Below are 24,228 nucleotides of genomic sequence, written 5' to 3' on the forward strand. Positions count from 1 at the left end.
AAACCGAGCTACAATTAATATAAACTTATAGTAATATGAACATCAACTGAGCAAAAATAAATATTCATTACGTTTGTCATTATTAATAAACAGGGGAGCAACAGCCGAAGAGCCTGCGTCGTTTGGAACAAAAATAAAACCATTTGCTTATATTTAGAAACAAGGTAATCTAAAAATATGCAAATATCTTTTCATATGTTCAAAATATAAAAATTACTAGATATTCTGACAACTTGGCTGTATTGCATTTAAAATTCTGTGTGTTAAGATCAGCATACAATAGTAAGACGTGCTCAGTGCATCCGTTACTTGCAAACTTTTTAATGTATCATTTAACCTACTATTAAGAATGCAGGACTGCATCTGGCTCAGATTCTCAATATGCATATCCATGCTGACCACATTCAGGAAGACAAGCCTAAAAATCGTCCCATCGTTCCCTTTCCTAACTGCTTATTCTGGTCAAGGTTGCCAGCAGACCCCGGAGGATTCCCAGCATATGACATGTCCTTAGACAACAGTGAGCAACAGAATCAACAGTGAGCAGCCAGAAGAATCATGGAGACTCCACACACACTAGGATAAATCATTACATACCATCACAGCACATCATTTGTGGCAACTAACATATCATAGATGGCCTAATTCAGTAATTACATTGCACTTGACTATACTTGATTATAAGAAAGCAAGGGGGGGATAAAACTTGACACACTACTTCTTCAGAAAGTTTTTTATTTTTTATTCCAAGAAAAAAAAAAAAAGTATTTTTCATTCCAAAAATGATAAAACAAAATTATATTAATCAATCATTAAGAAGATAAGTATGACATTATTACAATTTTTCTTTTTTTATTTTCTATGATGTTTGTGTTTATTTAAACATGCACCTAAATAAGTCCAATGGAGGCAAGGGGTTTATAAGGGGAGCTGGAGAGTATGATTATGATGATATTGTATAGGGAGGTGAGGAGAGGCAGGTATGGGGGCTGGGACAGGTGACTGGTGGGTACCATGATCGAGAAAACATTTGTTTCAGTTTTGTCTTTTTCCCCGTGGACATCGCCAGCGTCACCATCCCCACTATCAACTGCTGTCGGGAGACGGCTCTCTGTGTGTCGCGTTCTTTTTCATGCTGTCCAGGTATTCTTGTTGTGAGACAGCCAGGACGGAGGCCAGAATCTCATCATCTTCCCAGTCTGCTGTTGAAGGGATGCATTTGCAAACAAAATGTAAATCACAGGACAACATCTCTGAATGACATATGCATAGCATCCACTCCTATTGCCATAGGATGCACTGAATTACGAGGGGGTCTGGCCTGTGAGATTTTTGTCAAACTGTCATAGCTCATCAAATGCTCAATAAAAGCTTAAATGTACTATATGTTTTCTGGCTCCAAGCCCCACAACTGTTCATAGAATTTACAGATCAGGTGGTTGTCAAACAGAGAATAGCATCTGTGGCCATTTTCATAACATAGCATACTAGTTTCAAGTTTCAGAAGCAGATCTGATAAATTCATGACCCATATTCTGACCAATCATGTCCCTTTTCCAGGCCAAGGCAATCACCGAAACAGACTTAGAGTCCATCTGAACAGTGGTGAATCTAAGCAAATAAATTAATGACAGCTCTGGGGACCATCTAGTCTCAATGGGACTTACCAAATCCAGAAGGTGCCATTTCCTGCATGATAGCACGGTACTCCAGCTCAGGATACAGGGACACTAAGGAAGACGAAGTGGCTCTGTCTGGGCCCACACAGGTCTGACTGCTAGGACCTGTAGAACACAGAAAACAAAACCAATCAAGCCCCCAGTTTAGGTGCAGTGTTTTGGGCAGATGTGCAGATAGCAGGCTGAATGGCACAGATAGCTCTGTGGCCCACCTGGAGCACAGGGAGAAGGCGGTTTGGACAGCATGAGGGCAGCTCCGGCTGGGGAAGCGGGCTTGGTCGCCGTATCGGGGTGAGGAGGGTCTGGGTGTTCTGGCGAGGGGGCCGAACTGCGCTGGCGGGGAGAACGGGCACTCCACTCCTCAGGGCCACTAGATGCGGCTGCTGTCGCCGAGCTACAAGTGGCACTGGCCTTGCGTGGCTGGCACCGGGGAAAAAAAAAAAACAATGAAACAGGACGTTCTGGACAACCAGAGTGGGAACGACTGTTGGTGTGGGGGGTGAGGAGGGGAGGGAACACTGCATCTCCTCTTTCATGCACTCAGCAGATATGGCCTTTATGGGAAACTCAGTGATTAACAGCAGTCGAATAAGTCATGTTCTGAAGCTAATTCTAAGAAGTTCCAAAACATCTTTAGTGATACACACATATTTCAACCTTAGGTCGTGTTTTTTTTTTACTTGGCACAGAAGAAAGGGGATTTCAGATAGAAATGAGGGAGGGCAATGCAGATGAATCAGAAAGCAATTTAAATTCTTGTCAATCACTTTTACATGGGTAGCCGTAAATTTTTAGGGCCCCTGATTGACAGGGGCCCTAAAAATTTATGACATAACTGCATTAGTCCGTGTTGGGGCCCAATGTGATATGCTTTCATAGGGGCTCAAAACATCTAGTGCAGATGTGCGCAAACTTATGCGCAAAGGACTGGTGTGCATGCAGGCTTTTGGGATAACCTGTAGGTCAGCTGTTCAAACCCAGGTGTGAGGACTCTTCAGTCAGTCAGTTGAGATCACTGATGCTGATAAACAGTTCTCTAATTAGGAATCAAATTAGGGAGTTGCAGCGAAAACCCGCATACACACCGGCCCTTTGCGGATAAGATTGGCCACCCCTGAACTAATGGCACCTCTGAATGTTAGAAATGCAATTGGTAAGGTAGAAATATAAGACACTGTTATTGTCAAGAGGCCATTTATAGGAATCCATTAAGTTTCACTTTATGCTGAAAGACAAATTTGGGGTCAAGGTGTTAAGATGCCAAGGTGTGAACAGTGAACCTAAGACCCCTTCTGAAAATTCCGGTGTTATCACACCGAACCCCCTAGAGATCTCCATTTAATAAAAAATAAAAACTGAAAGTTAACAACGTATGGATATTTCCATGTACCGATCACAAATAATTATCGCGTCTTCATTTCAAGGAAACGCTACATGAGTCAAATGCTTTAGAGACCACAGCAAACCCATTACCTGGGCAACACTGCTTTCAGTAATGCCACTTTGCTGCTGAAAGTAAGAAATGTTCTGGAGAATCCTACGGACTCAGTCTGGTGCCCTCTCACCTGTCGTGCCTGTTTCTCCTGGTCTTGAAGCCACTGCAAGTAAGATTCACGAGCCACTTGCTCTTCTATGGCCTCATTAGTGGCTTCCCAATCTGTGGCCCTTTTCTTGTCCTCCAGCATCTGTTGCTCAATCCAGGACTCTTCTGAGGTCTTTATAGCATTCTTCATTAGCAGCTGGTCAGCATACTGCTGGGAGCATAGGAAGGAGGACAGGTGGTCATACAGTGGATGTTTACCTCCTTATGGGCAAGGGACAGGGTGCAGTGAGTATACGTAAGGATACACCAGACATGCCTCAATAGATGTATTAACTGCAAACATTAAAAATACAGCTAAGGGCTAAATAAAAAACAGAACTAAATTCAAATACTTACGAAATGTGTATCTTAGTAGACCAATGTAAGCTACTGTTAGCTTTAACATAGGGAGTAAGAGCACACAGCCACATACCAGAGGACCTAGAATTATACCACTGATAACAAATATGGCTGATAGTAAGAGGAAATTAATTATATCAGTCTGTCACTATCAGGCCTGTGTGTCATGAGCTGTTGCATTTGAGTCAATGCCAGTGTGGGATAATCAACATCTCATTACAGTTTCTACATACACTGTCGTCTGGAAACAGGACTTTTGAGTATTGGTTTAAAGGCGGGAGGTAGAGCCACCAGTCTGCTATAATCCAGCAACACCACACTGTACTCTTTCATTGCTGTTAATCACAGCTCAAGAAAAACAGATTCCTATCAACTTTCCATGAGGAATTTAAACAAACACACAAATTCTGACTCATTTTTGTAACAGATGGGGCTCTGACAGTGCCAAGCCAGAATATTGCAATGTCAGTAATTGTTTCTTTTGGGTAGAATTTTGCAAATAGATAGATAGGTGGGTAGACAGACAGATACATAGGTAGACAGACAGACAGATAAATGAGCAACAAACAAACACATAAATTAATGCCAGCCTTCAACAGATGACAGAAGGTTGGTCATACAATGTATAGATTTTCAATGCGATATTAAACACTTAAGTACTTTGCAAATGGAGCTCCACCAAATGTCATAGTAAACAAACATGTTGATATTTCAAAGCAAACCTACGGGGGGTTCTTAAACGCAAAATAGAAGAACTGTTTATCAGCATCAGTGATCTCAATCAGAATGACACCCCCTCATTCTCAGCTCATCAAAAATCTGCATCCTCCTTTAATACATAAGAAAGGAGCAGTGCTACAGACTTATTTATAAATATAGCAGGAGTTACATTTCTGCCTCTCTAGAAGCCCCACAACAAGTACCAATCCTGTCCTTTGAATCCTGTTGGACCCCCAGAGTCCACATTTTTCCTCTTCCCAGCTCTCTGTGATATGTGGACTGTCTGGCAGGGAGCTGGGAGGGAGCAAAAACGTGGACTGTCGTGGGGTCCCCGAGGCCCGGGTTGAGAAAAACAGCTCAAAGGCAAAATTAGTCGCTCCGGTGAGGTTACCGTTTACTGTAATGGCGGCTTTTATAAGTGGAGTGTTACCATGGCTACTGAGCAACCAGACCCATGGTGGACAGAGTGTGTCCCAACCAGAATGTAGCAAACCTTTGCCCATTTCCAGGATCAGGGGCTCGTGGGCACCCCACGCCAGAGAATTCCCTGCCACAGGGGGGTGTCTCTGCAGTTTATCCTGGCCGTCTGTGCTGTGTGCTCTCTGGTTCTCTCCTTCGCAGAGCTGGCTGACCCCAGACAGGGAGCCCTGCTGTGCCAGCTGATGACAGCTACCACTGCGATGATAACGTCGGAGCCAGTAGCTTCAGACAATCTGCTTTTACTGGGCACTTGCCTGCTGGCGTGCTCTCACCGCATAAGGGAGCTATTCTGAGCACTGGCCAGTCACATTTTAGGCTTTTCCTTTCCACTAACTTTGGGGAATAACAAATACATATAATTACATGTGCATGAATGCTTCTTTATAACTGCTAGCATTAAAAATTATACTTAAATTATGAATAGAAATGCATTATTGTAGCATAGTATAGCGTTTCTGTTTGAAATATTTAGGGAAAGACTGAAAGGGTTGAACTAAGGAATCAATCACTATTTTATGAGTAAAGGGCTCAGAAATATCCATACCTCACAGCCCGTTTTAGCAAGATAGTCATATATATATATATACTGCTGGGCACCAGACACGCGTGTGACACGCAAAAACCTCACAGATGACAAGTGTGCATGATGTAAACAGAAAGCATGACATCCTATCGTCAGGAACCAGGTGAAGGCTCCAGATGGAACTTGGAGTACAGCGTCACAGCGTTCCCCCAGAAAGAGTGTAGGGGCGGATAACCCTCCGACTGATGTGTGAGGAATGTGTGCCGATCTGCAGCTGTGGCTGAGTGTTCATACCAAACTGATGCAAGGTGCTTCCAAGCCAAACATAACACGAGAGTGACTTCAGGAATATCATCAATATTTACAGACATAACAACTACATATATAAGACAGTTGAACAATTACTTCATGTGGATAGAAGATTTTGCTATTTTGCAAATGGATTCATAAAACAAACAGAGAATACTTAAAATGCTGACTATACCACTTTTACATAATGAGGGGAAAAACCGATTTTATGAGTTTGGTGATTGTGGGTGCACCGTTCCACCCACAGGTTAATCTGACGTGGAAGTTGAGCTTCTGGCAGACCGACAAGCCATTAGGGTGCATTGTCACTGGGTCTCTCCAGTACAAATAAGACAGTGTGCTGCTAAGAGGTGGCCCCTTAGAGTCAGGACAGTGTGGAATGTTTCCCCTGTGTGAGTTCAGCCCTGCTCCCTTTGATGTGCGCATGTTTGAGACAGGGGACGCCCTGCCACGCTTCCAGCCCTTCAGGCCTTTGATGATCCAGGGAGTGTCACCTAATTCTTACTTTGCTTCTCTGCAAATAAAACTGAAGCCTAGAAAAAGTGTCTGATTCTCAATGTGTTGACCAGGCCTCACCACGTTCGACAAATCACATGCCTGGATGGGCTGACGATCAGCCAATGAAAAGCCTCAGTGCTACTCACCGTTTTAATGTATTCCATCATTCGACATAGCCCTTTTGCACTATAACCCTTTTATGTATGCAGCAAGACATGCGTGAGTGCAAGTATGCATATGTGCATTGGGGCAGACCGAAGGAGGTATGTGCCAGGGTTTAAGAACATAGCGGAAGAAGCTATACCACATGTCTGACACTAGGCTGGACTGACAAATTTCACATAATTTCATGGTCATAACGAATATATTGGAGTCATTTGCTCCACCATAATGATTAACAATGAAATTTCTCTGTTTGGTTTCAGAGATCTATGGAATCTGTATGCTCTAATTGAAGGCACCCACCCCTGGTTTGAAAGCTGGAAGCCCTAGACCAACTCCAATAGTGGCTTTGTTAGGGTTCACAACTGAATTGTAGTGAATGTTCCGATGGTAGCTAACTCTGATTGGCTCATCGTTGTTCTGGTGGATGCCATGGAACGTGTTGATTGGTTCTGAGAAGAAAATACAGAAGAAAAAAAAATTAATTTCATAAATGTAATAAATGATTGCAGTATCTAAGTATCTGAATAAGAAAAAGGAGCATGGCTGCCTTATGGGCGTGCCTTATAAGTGCCAGTTACAACGAAGCGTTCTGGTTTTTGCCCTTATTAATGCTGAGTATCTTCCCTGCAAATCATGTGACCATCTTGCCATTCACTCAACACTCCACACCTGTGCCATACTGGTAAACTTCTACAGGCCGGTTGTACATCTCCGCCATTGCCTGCATCTCAATGTGGTTCCCATGACAGTTGTTTTTCCTCTTCCTGTTGATGTATGTGGTGAAGTCTTCAGTCACATAGTTTGAAAAGTAGTCTGCATTCTTCATCTGCAGTTGAAGAGCAATGAGTGAGGCTCCATCCAAACAGCGGTACGAAAGAAACTACCATAATTCCGAAACCCCGTTTCTGATAACCGATGTAGAGAGATGACTCACCAGGTAGTCCATACAGTGTTTTCGGACCACTTCATGCATATCTTGGTCTCCATATACTTGATCAGCTGCAAACACAAAAAAAAGTATTTGCTTCAAGCAAAATCTGCTGTAACATGGACGATTCTTTACATATATTCCAAGTCAGTTTATCGGAATTGTTTTTCAACAACATTCAAATGTGGAAACCCCTGGGAGATTTAACTAAGAGAACGCTTTCATTTTTTTTGCACCGAATGCACAAACTGGACTTGGGGACAGAGTGGATGGGAACAGCAGGTGCACAGGGACATTCTTATCCTCACAGTAATGAAATTCAGTACAAACTGGAGCAAAGTAAAGCTTCTTATAATTTTCATGTTTCCAAAACTGAATAGCAAACAGCACAATTTCCTAATTTTTTCAGTCAACCAAATAAAAGATCCATTTGTGTAGGTACTAAATGCTATCAGAGCGCAGAGAGGGGGGATATGCACAACTCGTCAGACTAACTTTTTGGCGGGCTCCAGACAGGCATGCACACACGCACAGGTTCCTCTGTTAGCCTGGGTGACAGAAACCACAGATGTAAACAGTATTTTTTCTGCTGGGGTACTACACCATACTAAGACTCCCCCCACATGATATGCAAATGAGTCTCAAAACCAAAGCGTCTTCCAGAAAGTCACATGACACAGCTACTGAAATTCGGAGAAATTCTTAGTCAATTTCCTCTCTTGTGGTGTAACCCTGCAATGAGGACACATTTAGAGAAGAAAAAAATGGCAAGAAGCATGAAACCACAGTGCTATTTTTTCAGCTGCTTATGATTGTGATACTTCAATAGACTGGGCTATAAAAATCCCAATAAAACCAATTATATATATCAAATACTGAGAAAGGATTCCTCTAAGCTGAGCAAAACCATTTAGCATCCCAAAGGACTTTTCCTTAGTACATGCTTCCCTGCAGACCAGTACGTGCTTCCCTGCAGACCGGTTCCTTGACTACACTTAGACATTTTCAGACTCTTTTAAAAACATTTTCATGCTATTTATAAATACACATTGCACCCGTGTACTAGATATGTGGTATGGAAGACGGATGCATATGCCACACCACGGATTCATTAATATTAATAATATATATTAGTTAGCTTTTGAGAACTGCAAGCTGATCATGAGTCCCTTGCGGGTTTAGCAACATATTTCGAATGGCAGTGTTTCAGGCAAAGGCCTTTTCATACAAGTCACCACAGAGAGATCTGCAAACAGCTGCCTCAGTGGTATCTGCAGCTCTTCCTTGAATTCTTAGTAAAGAGGAAACAGTCAGCAGCGCTGCTTTTAGAATGGGCTATCTTCAACGTATGATTTGGCAGCAAGATATGACCTAAAGTAAATGGGTGGTGTTTAAAAAGAAAGGTATCACATCCCCGATTAAGACAGAATAATGAAAAAACAACTGCATGATGTGCATCAATGAAGGGATGTGGATTCCTTCCTGTGTGTGATGGATCAAAGGGACTAAAATTTTTCTACAATATGACCTACTGTAGACATTTCATTTTCACTTATCATGAATTTTGCACAGAGAGAACATTATACATATATTTATGCATCGTATAAAGATGTAACTGTTTTATGCACCATATCAAATCATATGGAAAACTAACTCAGAGGTTCTCTGATTCATTTGCTGGATTAACTGAATTAGATTAACATCACCAATAGACCACATGGCGCAGAGAGATGCTTTGTGGTTGTAGCTACTGCGTTTATTTCTTATTAGAACATGACAGCAATTTCTCTGTGCTGTTTCTATTTGACAGGGAGTCCCAAAGGTGAGAGTCTGTTTACCAGATATCAGAGCTTCATATTTGATGGCTAAGTAGGCGATGGTGGTTTCTCAGGAATTCCCCTTTAGTCATTCATACAAGAGTGACTCAGTTTTCATCATCCCACTCTGATCTCACCTTCTTATTCCTGAGCACACATCAAAACCTAGTAGTTGAGACCATGATGAGTTTCACCAGTTGTCTAACAAATTCACTATATACTATTCTTATACATTAGGAGAAAGTCTATTAAATCTTTAACTGAAACACTGAATGGGGACTCATTTTTCAGCAAACCTGAGCATGGATACCTTCAATTGTCCCAATAAATTGCAACAAAGTTTCTAATTAGAAAAGCTTATGCCTGACACATATGTACCCAATGGGAAAGAATGTTGAAAAAGTACAAAAGGATAAAGCTTCACAAAGGGAAAGAGAAAAACCACAAGGTTGGCTGAGAATGAACTGCAAGGTACTCTGACAGCATGCAGATGATGTACAAACCAACACTGATAACTAGTACACAGGTTTCTAAGAAAAGGGGATGGACCAAGCACAACTCTGAGGAACTGAGGGTGAGCAAGAAGGCCTGTCTGAACCTGATAAACCTTATCAGCACAAGGCAGGCTAAAGACAAAAGCTGGGATGAGCACCATGTGGAGCAGTAGCCAGGCCGGACTGCAGGTCTGCCCTTCTCTGACTGGGCCGAAACGAGCCCAGCTATCAGTGTGTATGTGTTAGTCATATTGATCTCACTTAATACTCCATTTATTTTTTTCTATCACTGTGGATACTGTGCCATATCACCTTGCTGCCACATGAAGAACTGTAGAACCCTGAACAATGCCATGCGTTGAAGCCTCTCTGTGATAGATCCCATGCCACTCCCCACAGCCGTTATTAACAAGTAGTCAGTTTTTCTGTTGTGGGTGCGCTACATACACAAGTGTAATACTTATTCAATAATCTATCATCGATTATTTGAGTCAATATGATCAAATCACATAATAGCAATACTATAGCTACAAATGGCTAACATTTTACAACAACACTGACCTGGCCCAGTTCCCTACACATCAGCTACACACCAATGAGCTGTTCTACTCTTAACCTTGGTTGTATCAATTAACCTTTTGAAATACTGACAATTGGCAACTTCAGGACTGAGAATAAGCCTGCTAAACATCATTTAGTCTAACCTTCTCCCATACCCCCAAAAAATCAGCTTAATTGGGAGCTGAATACAGAACCAGAAACTCACACAGACTGCAGAAACTTTTAAGGAGGGATATTCATTGAGAAATGTTAAGAAACCAGCAATGGACATTACAAAAGACCCGGAATGGGGTCTGCCATAAATTTATGCAATGCAAATGCATGCATCCTTGTCCCTTAATCAGGAAGGTGACCTAAGAAACTGGGTAAAAAGTTACTCCTAAATTGCCTAAGACACATTTCCAGCCTAAGATTAGGCACCAGTGAAGGTAACCTCCACTGTTTCTCAGCCAAGGCCCAGACTCCTGCTTTTCCTTATGGGGGTGTTGCACTGCTGTTGTAACCTCGTCAGCCCAGTGCAGCAGACAGTCTGCAGTTTTTAGGCCAAAGGTAAGCGCCACATAATGTCTGGAGTGCTATGGCAGAAGCTCTGCTCACATGTCAAGTCATGAAGGTTATTTCAAAACACAGTAGAAAAAGATATACTTTAAAACTGAACCATTTGCTTTTCACACCCTGAACAAAATGGCATACAAAAATTAAAAAGTGAGGCATATTTTTGGCAGAGAAATACCTGAGAAAAGATTTTTCACACTATAATCACTATTAATCTAAAAATATTGAACACAGTGAATCATCGTCATGCTGTCCTAGAGCTCCCAGATAAACCCAAGTACAACCCAAAGAATACTGAATGGGAAGGAAAAAAAAAATCAACCAGCAATCTGGTGTCACAAGTTAATGATGACCTTCAAAACTGTCTTTTGTAAGATGGTTACAAAACTGCCCCGAGATTTACCAGAACATTCAGTATTTCCACAAGCTATATTTCCACATGACAATGATTTTAATTTGAATGGTGAGTTATAGTCAGATGAGAGTAGAACTCTATTGAGTTAGAATAATGTTTACTAGCTGTACAGTGAATTTAGTTTTTCACTTGTGTGCATGCATGACTTGTTTTCATGCCGCCTGGCATGGAGTAGAATAGAAAACATGGAATCATGAACATCAGGAAGTTCTTAAGTAAATGCTTTCTCAAAAACAATGTTTGCTGCCAGTGAGACATGAATGCCAAAAACAAATCAGAAAATGAACTAGTTATTCTAATCCCAGGACATCCATTCATCCATCAATTTTCTGTAATCGTTTATCCTATTCAGGGTTGCGGGGGGTCCGGAGCCCATCATGGAGGCTAAAGGCACAAGGCAGGGAACAACCCAAGATGGGGCACTAATCCATTGAATCCCTGGACAAGAAACCAAACATTTGTGATTCAAACAGGAAAGCTATACACTGCACATTAGGCTTGTGTGATTATTATCAGTATTCAACAATAACAGACAAGTAACCCAGTGTCGATACCTGACCGTGACTGACCAACGATTATCGTCTGCTGGGGAAGGAGGCAAAGGCCACATACAAAGCAAGATAAAGATTCTGATATAGTTTAAAATAAATAAATAAAAAACTTCCCACAAGGCAGGTATGATTCTTATGATTCCTATTAAGTGTTATACGAGCTACTCATTGAGTCCCAGCAAGCTATTGGCGACCACTGCTTTGTAGTTTGTGCTAAATTTATTTATTTATGATCAACTTTTCCACAGAGACTAAAAAGTAGGGGTGTAATGGTACACAAATATCACAGTTTGGTACGTACCTCGGTATTGAAGTAACGTTTCAGCACGTTTTCGGTACAGCGGGGGTAAAAGAAACCAAACATGAATTGCTTTTCTTCTTCATTAAACAGTGGCTTACTGAACAAGGTATGACTATCTTTCTTAAATAAGAAGTCAATACTGCTGCAGCCTATCAATAAAAAACTAAAATGTACCTAAAATTAAATCAAAATAAAAGTAAATAAAAATAAAATAAATATCCAATAAGGTGCACATTTAGGAAATGAACTGTATCTGATCTGTATTGTATTCACATTAGCAGCTTTCATCTTCATATTTGAACTGTGCAACACAAATATTGTCTCACAGAAATACAAAGCATAACAAAAACTTTCAGTGTGGTGCAGCACTTTAAAAAAATACCAGTGCTTCACATTAGGACGTACGCGCGCAAGCGCAGTGGCGCAGCTTCATCCGCCCCTTTCATCCACCCATTCACATTTGCATACCGAACCGAAAGACCCGCACGAAAAATCTTTGGTATGCATACGTGTACCATTACACTCCTACTAAACAGCTATGCGGTGGTACTCCACTAAACAGCAAGTTGTAACGCATGTAATGTTTTGATGAACAAAAAAATTCCCTTGTTTCACAAAAGATCCAAGAAAGCCTTCTTTTACTTTTAACATATCAGGCCAAAGGCCACTGCAAGATGTTGAGAGGTGGCAATGTATACAGAGCTTTACCACGCTCCAGTATTGTGGCCTCAGTAGGAGCACTGGGTCCGCCGGAATGCAGAATGCAGCACAGTCCAAGCAGTGGGCACCACTGGACTTCAACATGGTGCATGGCATTGCTATCACACCAGGCGACTCCAAAAAAAGGAAAAAAAAGGGGAAAAAATAAAATAAAAAAAAAAGACTTGTAAACAAAATGTTATCTGACGAGTGACATCACAAAAGCACAGAAAAGTTAGAAATTCCAAAGAAATCCCACCTTCTCAAGGAGAGAGAGAAATATCAGCATATGGTTTGAGATGAGCTATAAATGTGTTCATTTTTCCGTCTGGATTTCTCTTGTATCACTTTGGACTGAAGGAGTTCAACCCAAACTGGATGAAACACCCCTCTCTCACTCTATTCAACAGGGTTTGTTAGTGGTAAGGCAATGCAGTTCCTTGCAATCTGAAAACTGCCCACCAAACTATGCCCAGGCTTCTCCCTGTGCTCTCCTGCAGTCTATAAAGTTTAGTGAGGGCAAGAGCAGCAAATTGACAAGTGTGTATGTACTTGTGGGAATGCATGAGTGGGGGAAGAGCCATCCAGACTGATCACGTGGGCCTGCTGACTTGTCCAGCGCAGATGGGTCAGGATGTTAGCTACCAATCCGCTTTCTGGACTTCTCTGGACAACATCAAAAAATATGCAAAGCTCAGCCTTTGTTCTCACACAGGTTTCCAGACACAGATCCCTAATTTACAGAATTACAACAAGACTAAAGAAATGGAGAATAAACTTGAGGAACAGCAAAGAACTGCTTCCTTTAACTTTGAAATGTTCTGTGACAATCTGTGGTGTGAATGGGCCAAATGCAATGCTTAGAGTGAAACTAAGACATCAGATGTACTCTTAAGCCATACAAAAACTGGAAAAAAGATAAATGTACCGCTAGACAAACTCAGAATGGTTTGAAATACCACCTGACAGGTGCATGCTTTTAGTTAGATTTCATTTTTAATTCCGCTAGCGTATCTGCAATGAGACAGGAGAAACAGCAGGTACTGCAGCTAAATGAAGCGGAGTGAAAACACTTCAGTGTTAAATTCCTACTGTGCAAGACTCTATTCATGAGGGCGCAGTGTTAGGTAAAAGGAGGTTTGTGTGAACAAATCCCTCCTACTCCCAAACCCTGATATAAGCACTATCCTCCTTGCGGTAAATGCTCACAGATTTTCCCCAAGCTCAGTGTTTGTGTGCATGACCTGTAATTATAATAATTAAAGTTTTCTATGGCTGTAACACAGAGATTCCCTTCAGGGGGGAAGTTTCCATAAGGGAGCATTTCCATGAAACGAGGCAGGGAACGGGAGCTAAGCAGACACACAGGTAAATAGCCTGCGCCTCCCAGTCTTTGCTTCAGCTGAGAAGAAAGCCAGCAGTGTGTCCCACTCCAGACAGGATCAGAAAAACTCACGTAGAACTCACAGCCAAAAAAAGGTGACACCAGTTTTCACTTGACTTAAAACTGCATAACTACCTCCACAAGTGAGTAAAACGAGTACAAATTACCTACTAATGATAAAGTAACAACACCAGATACAAGTTGCATTGTTCTGCTAACATCGCTTCCTTGCTGACTAATTTGCTTTCCATTGAATATTTTTCCTTCAGGGGACACCAGCAAGACATGGATAGTAGTATGGCGTATAAAAGAGACTCCACACTCCATGTGGAATAAATGACAACTGACCACTATCTCCAGTAGCCAGTTAAATAAAGCAAACCGATACTGAAAACCAGTCCAGTAAATACGACAGACCAGCGGCTGCGCAGAACATGCGCAGAATGGCACTAAAATGCATCTCTTATGCTGGAAAATTCAGCAAACCAGTTCAACAAAGAGAACTGAGAGGGAACATGGAAAACATGTTGAAGCAGCCATGAAGCCACTGGTCATCGGAGAGTAAATAACCAGGCCTTATGCAGCATACAGCATCCTTGGGTGACTGCACAGCAGACAGTCAACCACACTAGCGAAAAGCTACAAAGTCACCATGTTGCAAGCTTTCATAATATAAAAAAAACTTTAAAATATTATAAAAATGTGTTACACTTCTCATTCGTAAGCATTTTGGCATGGCCAATAAGCACTCAAATGATTTGCACCAAACGGGACCCACAAAATCTTTTGCTGGAGAAAATCAATTTGACCGCTCTTTGACCTACCAAAATTCAATGAATATAGACATGGTCACATAAGAGGTGTCCATCAGGAAAACACTATACTGAACAGATCAATGAAGGCAGCTTCCTAGTATGATGGACATGACAGCCACATTCAATATGACTGGAATTACCAGAGAGTAAGTGCTGCTGTAACAAACTAACTACTACTACTTGCTAGAATATGAACCCAACTTTAGTTAAAACAACATCATCAGTTTTAATGTGCTTCTCCAAATAATGGACTAGCAAATTTCAACCAATTTTCATTATAACTGATTTATGAAGTATAAGCTATATTTACAAACGTACATAAGGTGGAAATTTAGAAAAAAAAAAAAAATGCAGAAATCTGTCCTGCACAGCATAATGACCATGCTACTAAAACTAACTTGAACAAACAGCACAAAAAGTTTCACTTTACAAACTGATCTAGAACCCAGCAGGACACCTACTGTATTAACCAGCATTTTTCAGTTGTGCTGTCCAAAAACATATTCTTGGCCATAGCAACAACATATAATTTAGCTAAATATACTTGTTTATGTAAGTGTTAATGCAAGACAAGCCGCGCATTATAAGTTTTCGAACCACCCAACGTGCAGTGCATTTAAAAATCTATAATGCATGGCTTAGAGTGCCTTAACCCGCTTATACCTACACATTTGGCTTACAAGTTCGTACCATAACACGTTATTTTCACGTTTTTAAGTCAAAAGTGCATTTTAATATAACTACTTTCTTCCGCCAGTGATTAAACATTTTGCTTAGGCAAGATGACCCAAGTCACCGTTGTTGATTTGAAACGTGCCAGTTGCCTAGACCATAAGCAAGTCATTAGTTCAAAATTGCTCATTAATGGTCTTTTTCGCTTGCAGAGTGTCTTCACAGGAATGTCCAAATTGGCCTTTGCCCATTTTTAAAAGTTTTTTTGCTGTGTAAATGTTCAAATAAAGGGAGAAACCTATATTTAGCATTGTTGTTTTGTTTTTATAGTTTCCGTTTATTTCAAGTTGCATTCTGAAATTTTAAGTAACTTTAGTTTAAATTAAAGATGATAATAGCACATAGATTTACTACTGTGACTTGCCTGGTGGGCACTACTTGTGTGATTATAGAAATCCTTCTAACCAATCGGATTTGAGAATTCACCAGTGCCATGGTGGGGGGAGCTTATCCCAGGTTCACAGCAGGGGTACCCCCTAGATGGGATGCCAGCTCATCGCAGGGCACATTTGCTATGTGCAATTCTTGTTTACTGGGAAGAAACAAAGGTGGCAGAATGATATCTGCTCAACATATGTAGAACATGCACATACACGGAGCATGGATTCAAACCCACACCCTGAAAGTAAAAAAACAACAGTGCTACCTAAAGAGCTACCAGGCCAGTCAGAAATGGGATGAAGCTGGACTTTAAATGTATGCAAATGTATGGAGTTAAGGGCTTGCTCAAGGGCCCAACAATGAAATCACTCGATTTGAACCAGTAACCTTCTGATCACAAACAGAGTCCAGCCCTGAGCCAAACACCATCCCCGACGATACTGTCATCATAGATATGCAAGAAGAGCAGTTGTGGTACCATTGATTTTAAGCAAACAGTACAATCTCAGTTTACACATTCCAATAATCGTGTTCCATCATTTTGTTAGATCATTGATGTTATTCAGCTCACAGCTTTGCACAGCAGTGAAATGTTACAGGTATAGAGTTAAGCCAAGCCAGAACATATGTCAGATAGACACAACCGTAACTACCACAGCTGTGGTCTGAGCCAGATGTACTCAGAGGACATGCGCCATTGTATAGACACTGCAGATGATCTAAGCCAGCAGTGGCCAATCTTATCTGCAAAGGGCCGGTGTGTAAGCAGGTTTTTGGGGTAACCTTTAGGTCAGTTGTTCAAACTAAGATGTGAGGAGGACTCAGCCAATCAGTCCTCTAATTAGTAAAATAATTATGGAGCTGCAGCGAAAACCCGCATACACAGCGGCCCTTTGCGGATAAGATTGGCCACCCCTGATCTAAGCGTATTGAGCCCAATCATCTCTACAGATACATGACAGCTTTTAGCACATTTTAAATAAGTTTTTAATAGGTTTCCCAAATGTTTCTTGGGAAGTTCATATCATAGGGAACTTCTTTTCAATTGGTGACAACAAAATTGCTTTGCAGAGGCATCTAGTAGCAAAAACACCAGGTCTACAACCCCGTTTCCAAATCATTATAAACCCATGTTTAATTTTTTATTTTGAAATAAATATGGGTTTACATGATTTCCAAATCATCACATTCTGTTTTTATTTACATTTTACACAGCATCCCATCTTTTTTGGAAACTAGGTTGCATTTGCATACTTTACACCTGCAGTTTTCTCCCCAAATGAACAAGACTGAGTCCAGTGGGTGGAGGGAAAAATCCTGAGCAAGACCAGAAATAAACAGCTCGTTTCGTTTCCTGCAAACGTAACACTTGTGCTCTGGGTCAGATGTGCTTCATAGGACAGTTTTAAAACCAGAGCTTAAGGTCAAAATGTGTTCACAGATAGATGAGGATATTTGAAAACAAATATATGTTTGTGAAAACTGACTGTTTCCAAAGACACAAGTAACAGGCAATTTATAATGTACTGAGTCTCTTCATGAGGTTTGGCCACCGCTAATGCCACAGAGGAACCACTGACAATGAGCTAACCACAAAGAAGTGCTTTCAAAGCAGACAGGAGGAGCTTACTGGAACTACTGATGCCCCGCCTCTACGACAACCAGTACCCCTCCCACATCCCCCCGACAGTCTGTATCAATTCACTTTTCCTGCCAATGACCCCAGTGACACCTTCTCTGAAGAAAGAAAAGAAGAGAGAGGAAAAAAAAAAACAGCTTGCGTGTCAATCACAGTGAAATAGAAAATTGATAGAACATTCTGTGGATCATCAGCTTGTTTCAAAGAATTAGCAGGTAAACTCCACCCTGGGGGTTTTAAACAGGTCAAGTGAAGAAAAAAAAAATACAGAAAATCAAGAAGATTTTCTGGAAATTTTCATGTATGTGGTCTTCCACACAGCTGCTACCATTGCTCTCAATGTTACATATATATATACCAAAGAGCAACCTTCAAGTCAGAAAAAAGTAAGAAAATGAAGAATATCACAATATAGATGGTACCTTCATAACTGTTCAACAGGATAAACTGATATAAATTCTGATTTTTTTCTTTGAATTCTTTGTATAATTCCACGACACATGGAGGGAACAGAACAGCTTTTCATTGGATTGGCCATCATTTCTATTGTCGAATTATGACTCTGCTGATTTATGACCTTAATCTCAGTTCTATTCCATTTATGCCACTGGAATCCATGAGCACATGGCAACACACGGAGCTTAACTCCATGCATAGCAATCAATCACTGACTTCACGTTTCATCTCACATTTTATTTTTTTGTGTACTTTTACTCTTTATGTGCAGATTAATAGTGAAACATTTAAATGTTTTCCACACCCATTGTTTTTGATACCACAGGCCTGTTTTTCCCACGACTTGGCTGTCCGTTACTTCCCCAAATGCGTAGGCACATAGCACTACTCATCACGACCAGCCTGCACACTGCAGGTGTGTGTGGGTCCCCTATGCGTTTTTAGTAACAGAGATCAGAGACTCCATAAACCGGCACAGCCTTCTGCGGAAACGACGGCAGTCATGTCAGGACAGGGCTTCCGCTGACTGCATGCTAACGACATGGCCTTAGACTGCATAGCATTTTGGGTCCAGGAGACAGGCCAGCACCATCTAAGCTTCATGGGACCCTCAGCTTTAATGTTCATCCTTTTTGTTTTGTTTTTCCCATGCTATTGTGAGTCTTTGCTGTGTCCATTTCATACAGACAAAGACCAAACTCATCACTAAAAAAAAACAACAAATAACCATTCAGCTATATTAAACAGCCTATTCTTATAAATTTGGCAAAGGCTTGTATAGGCATCTGGAGCCAGTACGAACTATTTGAAAACATCTGTTTGAAATATTTTGCTTTGGACAGCATATGATGGGAAAGTTTCTGAAAGGGAAAAACCTTACTAGCTCATTCTTTTTGATGTGTGACAGAAACACTAGTAACTGAAGTAAACAGTTGGTGAGGAAGGAAGGGTAAGTCCCAGGCAGGGCTCACGGCCTCCTCGTGAAAACCAGGGGGCCTCTTGAACTTTATTCACACATCTCCATTCAGCCACATATTTCAAAACTAATACACCCACACCTGAACATGTGGACAACCAAAGAAAAACAAAAAAAAAATACCACTACATAATTACAGATCTTGTGTATTCACCTAAAGAATATAAGAACAGGCTGAAATGCAGTGCATATGCCTTACTGGGTGAAAGGGCAGCTGTCACACTTAGGTCTGTGTCATTACACAGTCCTCCTGATCCATGCACCGCACACTAAGTGCATGTTTAAGCTGACAAAACAACCTGCCAAATCACAAGCCTCTGACATTATTAAAATATATTTATAAATACAGGAAATATATATAGGGAATTTCAGTGACGAAACATCCTTTCACAAAAGGGAAGTTCACTTCTGCATTCACAGAACACGCCACTATGTGAATTCTGCCATCTTGAGTCAGGACATGGTAATACATGCGGTCCACTTTTCGCACCCACTGTGAGTCATTTCTGTAGCTAGAGAAGTTTGGGTCTTCAGCTAGACCTCAATGCTTTATCTTAATCGGGCCACATTTTCTATAATTAAATTACATTTACACTAAACATCAAGCACGATAAAAGCATTCTTCTTAAGGGTGCAGGGGGACCAGTGTGTAACCTGCAAGCTCCCAGTGAAATCATCCTTAAACAAATTTACAATTGAACTGCAGAATGTATCTGCATAATGTACTCCAAATATTCTTCATAATATATTTGGTACTACTTTAAAATAAGACTATCCTTATAAAGAGTTTATGAATGGTTTATAATAAGGTTATTAATTAGGTTGTAACACTTTGCAAATCATTAACAGACAATTATAAACAAGTTGTAACAGTCTTTTTTATTAGTAATGAGTTACTACCATTTAAGTGGCAAAATAGAGTCTTTTTGTAAAGTAATTACACATATTTTGGAGGAGAAATTAGATTAGACAAATATTCAGTGCCTTCTAAAAGTCCCCTTGAGAAACTAGAACAGTGCCATCTACAGTAGACTATGTGTAATTGTACCAATCTAAAATCAGAAAGGACACTAAAGGAAAGCTGATAAGGCTTCATAGAATTCATTGCCAGTCTTGCCCTGCAGGAAAGCCAAGGTCACACATGGAACATGTTCAAGTTTCATGAAAGGTTTTGAACACATCATTATTTTTTCATTCCCAGATTTAATTCTGATAATCCAATGAATGAAAGCCTTGTAAAGTGAAAATTAGAAATGTCGTTACAAATTGCTATGTGTCATTAGAAATAGATAAGAAAAACATAGCAATGAAAAAGCAAACAGTACTACACAGAAACAGCTTAACTTGGCAAACTTAAATGAAGCTTTCAGTCAGACAATTGCTTGAGCAAAGGCCTTTGACTAATATATAGGTGTACTCTATAACAATGTTTATTAATTTCTCTGACTGAAGACAAATATGTATACAAACATTAAATGGCAAATTGCAGTGTAAAGATGATTTCAAAAAAAACAATCTTCACTGACAGTTCATTCATACTTGTGGCAGGACCAGCTATATATGGAAGAGTATAAAAGAAGGGTGACTGTGTCAGACATGGGTTTACTAGAACCAGCACTGGGGGTAATGAGAAAACTATCCACCTACCAACTGCTCTGAAGAGGCACGCTCCATCCTCTTTCATCTTTTTTATGACAAAGCCTTTCTTTTCCCCGAGGGCTTTCTCGAACCAGTGTTCCTGCTGTTGGAAACAAACACACACACAAAAATTAATGGAAAAAGCCACACCTTATGCATTCCACTGGAACTGGAGATCAGAGCTCAGTCCAGTGGAACTCCCCTCTCCAAGTTTCACGTTACTCTCATGCAGACTTTATTCATTAGACTGAAAGCACTTTACACCTGCCACATAAAACAAACCATTAAGCCAGATCCAGCTAGTGTAGCATTTCAGTCTTCGGCAAACGCAATAAATCAAATTTTACAGCATATTTCAAGGTAATTCAGTGTTCATTTATTACGCTTTTCTTTCAGTGTTCCAATAATTAAGCACTGCCGAACACATCTACATATCTGATGCACATCAGAAATGCACTTTGGTGAAATGAAATGTATACCTGTTGTAACAAAGAGATGCAGACTAACAGATTATGTGGAAAACCAGTGGTAATTTTGTTTGAACATTCAAATGAAAAGCTGCTGCAGATGGTCAACATCAAATGTTTTAAAACCTTTCCTTTGCCAGCTGGCAGCTACCAGTAAGCATGTGAGAGTTTACTACATTGAATTTTCCTTCAATCAAACTTAATCTTGATTTGAAATAAACCTATCTACTACCTACTTAAACCACAAGCAACCTGACTGCTGTTTGCTAATATAGCTTAGTAGAAAGTTAGTGTCTTTAACCAGTAAGCCTGTATTAGTCAATTAAACAGTCATTAAACAAGACAGCATATGGGCAATCCCAGCTCTTTAGTGAAATAATTATACTTGGAACAAGAAGTCTAGGTAACCTAATGTTTACAAAATTTTCTCAATTACTATTGGTCTATAAATGGACCATTTCATATATGCTCATGGACAGCAGCCATCAAAACTGACCACCAATGCAGTGCTTCTTCATTTGCTGAAAATCCTATATGGCTACAGGGGAAGAAGATTCTCATCATTACAAATAGTAAGAAATATTCACCCACATGCACTGGTGCATGCCAAGTGGAAGGCAAAACCTGGACTGACTATTGTGTTACGGAAAAAAACAACAACAAAATGCTTACACCGTACTTTATAAATGATAGGATCAATATTGAGATATGCAAGTTACTTGTAATTTAGTTATAGTAATAAAGTTTAGAGAATGACTTGCGACGTTTATTTCAGAAATGTGCAATATTTGAGGTTATATAAATACCTAATTAATTTCCAATGAAAAACAAAGAAAACATTTTCATCAATGTAAAAAATATAGTTTTATCCTACTTCTAAGCTGTCAATGGTACACTAGACAGAAAGGTAGCTCGTAGTTCTGGTGATGTGAGACAGAGGGCTCATTCGTATTTTTTTCGCGTTATTCCCACATTACCTGCTCGACAGTCGCGGGGTCCATGGACTGCAGCCTGGAAGCATTCTCGTATTCGTCCTCGCTGTTGTAGCCGGCTCCTTCCTCCGGGTCAGGGCTAGTACCGCTACCACCTCCCCCGGCAACTCCAACCGCTCCTCCACCAGCTACCCCTCCAGCACAAGGCGCCTGTCGCCTCCTCTTACTGAGGCCGGGTCCGGAGCAACAACTTCCGATGCCGCCGCCGCAGCCGACACCGGCTGACAGTTCCCCGCGTACCCCTGCGACGCAAGCCACCCCACCGCTTCCACCTCCGTCTCCTGGGCCGGCGGGAGAACCAGATCCTACTGGCGGAGGGGAGGCCTGTTGCGGCCGGGAGCTTGCTTCGTTTCGCCTGTCTTCCCTTGACGAGGGTGGTGCGGCCTGGTACGGCCAGGGTGGCGGGGACGCTCTAGGCCTTGCTCCTGCCCGACCTCCGTGTGAATGTTGGTGAGGGTCGGAACCGCTCCTCCGGTCAGTCTCGTCGGGGTGGTCCGACACTCCGACTGTCGAGCTCGGTTTTTTCTTCGGAAGAATCGTCATGGTTATGTCTGTTATTAGGGAGGGGGGTCAGAGGGATGACGATTCCTCCTTTCAACGAATGTTTTGCGTGTGTCGTGTTTGCGATAATCCCTTCTTAAGTATCGTCTGCTATTTGTGAAACCAGTAAGGAGCATTTATTGTAGTTGTTCGCATTCGCCGTGAGCTCTGATGCCCAGAGAACAAAAACAAACCGTCTCCCTCTTCCCGTCCTCCTGGCTTTCCAGTTTCCCCAAAACATCAACACAGACCTGACAAGGCGCTGACGTCACTTCCGCCTGTCCGCAATTTCGGCCCGGCTGTCATTCTGCCTAGCAACCGGGCAACATCAGGGTGCAAGGAGAGTTTCAGAGACTGCACTTTCAGAGTTAGCATTTTTACCATAATCCCGCGATGTAAATATACGTGTAAAACGAGCAGATTTTGTAAAAATTAAAACATGGAGAGAAAACACAAAACCATTGACTAAAACGCAGCGGCGACGCAGAAGAGGAGGATAGAGGTGGGCTGGGCGTTAATGGTGCCTTAGCATCCTATTTGGTGCACTCAACAAACAAGGTTCCTACTACAAGGAGCTAACCAACAAAATCAATAATTTGTCCACAATAAAATTAAATGGAATATGTTCACCTACAGCATGAGATCGCTAATGCTAATGCGAATTTCTTAGTGTCTACTAAGATTTGAGAAGTCCAGAAGCCGATGAAAACGCTTCCTGAATATAACCGTTTTCATTACTGTGTGTCAGTCCTTTTGTTGTGTTCGACGTGAGGGCGACGTATTTCGTTGTTATATATTTCTTGGATTTACAAATATGAATTCGGTGTAATATGGGAAGTGCTCTTGTAACGGTCACAAAATATTTAATGGATTAATACTTTTGAAATTGTTCACTGATCTATCGAATAAACAAGAAATAAATGCACATATCGTTAATGGGGAAGTTAGTTTTTACATAATACTTTTTAGTGTGTGTGTATTTGACGAATTTAATTGGCTCTTCGTCCTATTGGGTCATTAAGAAACATGCTCCAAATGTAATTATACTGAAATCTGCATAATACTGTGTTCATGACTAGTAGTGAAATAAGGAACGGTATATCTGGACTAGAAGTAGCTTTTCAGTACAACTAGAAAACAATTAGTTCAAAATATTAATATTTAATAATAAATAATATTACATGATGTTTAGTAAGTCAAGTATCCAGACTAGTTCTTATAAATATGGGGAGGATTTTTATTTCTCTATTTTCTTCAAAGGCCCTTGATTATGTATTTAAGCAACAACACTTTCTGATAATTATAAAACATTTTAAGCTAAGGTTCCTCACCTGTATTGATTTATATTATTTAATTTAGTTCCATTTAGTTGCCACGAAGTTTAGCATCCAAATTTAACCTTAAATGTGTATCACTTGATATTATAAATGGTTGTGTCACTAATAAAACCATACATTCAAGCATGTTGTGTGAATGTTTAATTCACTCTTTTTTAATCTATTTTTGTTTAATTGTTAGATGTTTAATTCACTATTTTTCATTGGTACTCTGAGATCATTTTCAAGACCATG

At 40.7% G+C, this 24,228-nt stretch overlaps 1 protein-coding gene across 3 annotated transcripts; it reads right to left on the reverse strand.

Annotated features, from left to right (window-relative positions):
- On the reverse strand, positions 1-22,930 carry otud5a (OTU deubiquitinase 5a). Of its 3 annotated transcripts, none has more exons than XM_023826694.2 (9): positions 22,103-22,930; positions 20,668-20,761; positions 7,251-7,315; positions 6,986-7,142; positions 6,617-6,765; positions 3,245-3,433; positions 1,892-2,099; positions 1,668-1,784; positions 1-1,199 (listed from the first exon to the last, which is right to left on the reverse strand). In XM_023826694.2, exons 1-9 carry the CDS (start codon positions 22,658-22,660, stop codon positions 1,087-1,089), a joined length of 1,650 nt encoding a protein of 549 aa, XP_023682462.1. In that variant the 5' UTR covers positions 22,661-22,930; the 3' UTR covers positions 1-1,086. The 3 variants fall into 3 exon arrangements, with proteins under 3 accessions (XP_023682462.1, XP_023682460.1, XP_023682461.1); XM_023826692.2 differs by having other exon boundaries at positions 7-1,202; XM_023826693.2 differs by having other exon boundaries at positions 17-1,202; positions 3,245-3,430; positions 22,103-22,929.
- Between the last annotated feature and the right edge of the window lie 1,298 nt (positions 22,931-24,228).

Source organism: Paramormyrops kingsleyae, chromosome 6 (assembly GCF_048594095.1).
Source record: "Paramormyrops kingsleyae isolate MSU_618 chromosome 6, PKINGS_0.4, whole genome shotgun sequence".
Taxonomy (NCBI): Eukaryota; Metazoa; Chordata; class Actinopteri; order Osteoglossiformes; family Mormyridae; genus Paramormyrops; species Paramormyrops kingsleyae.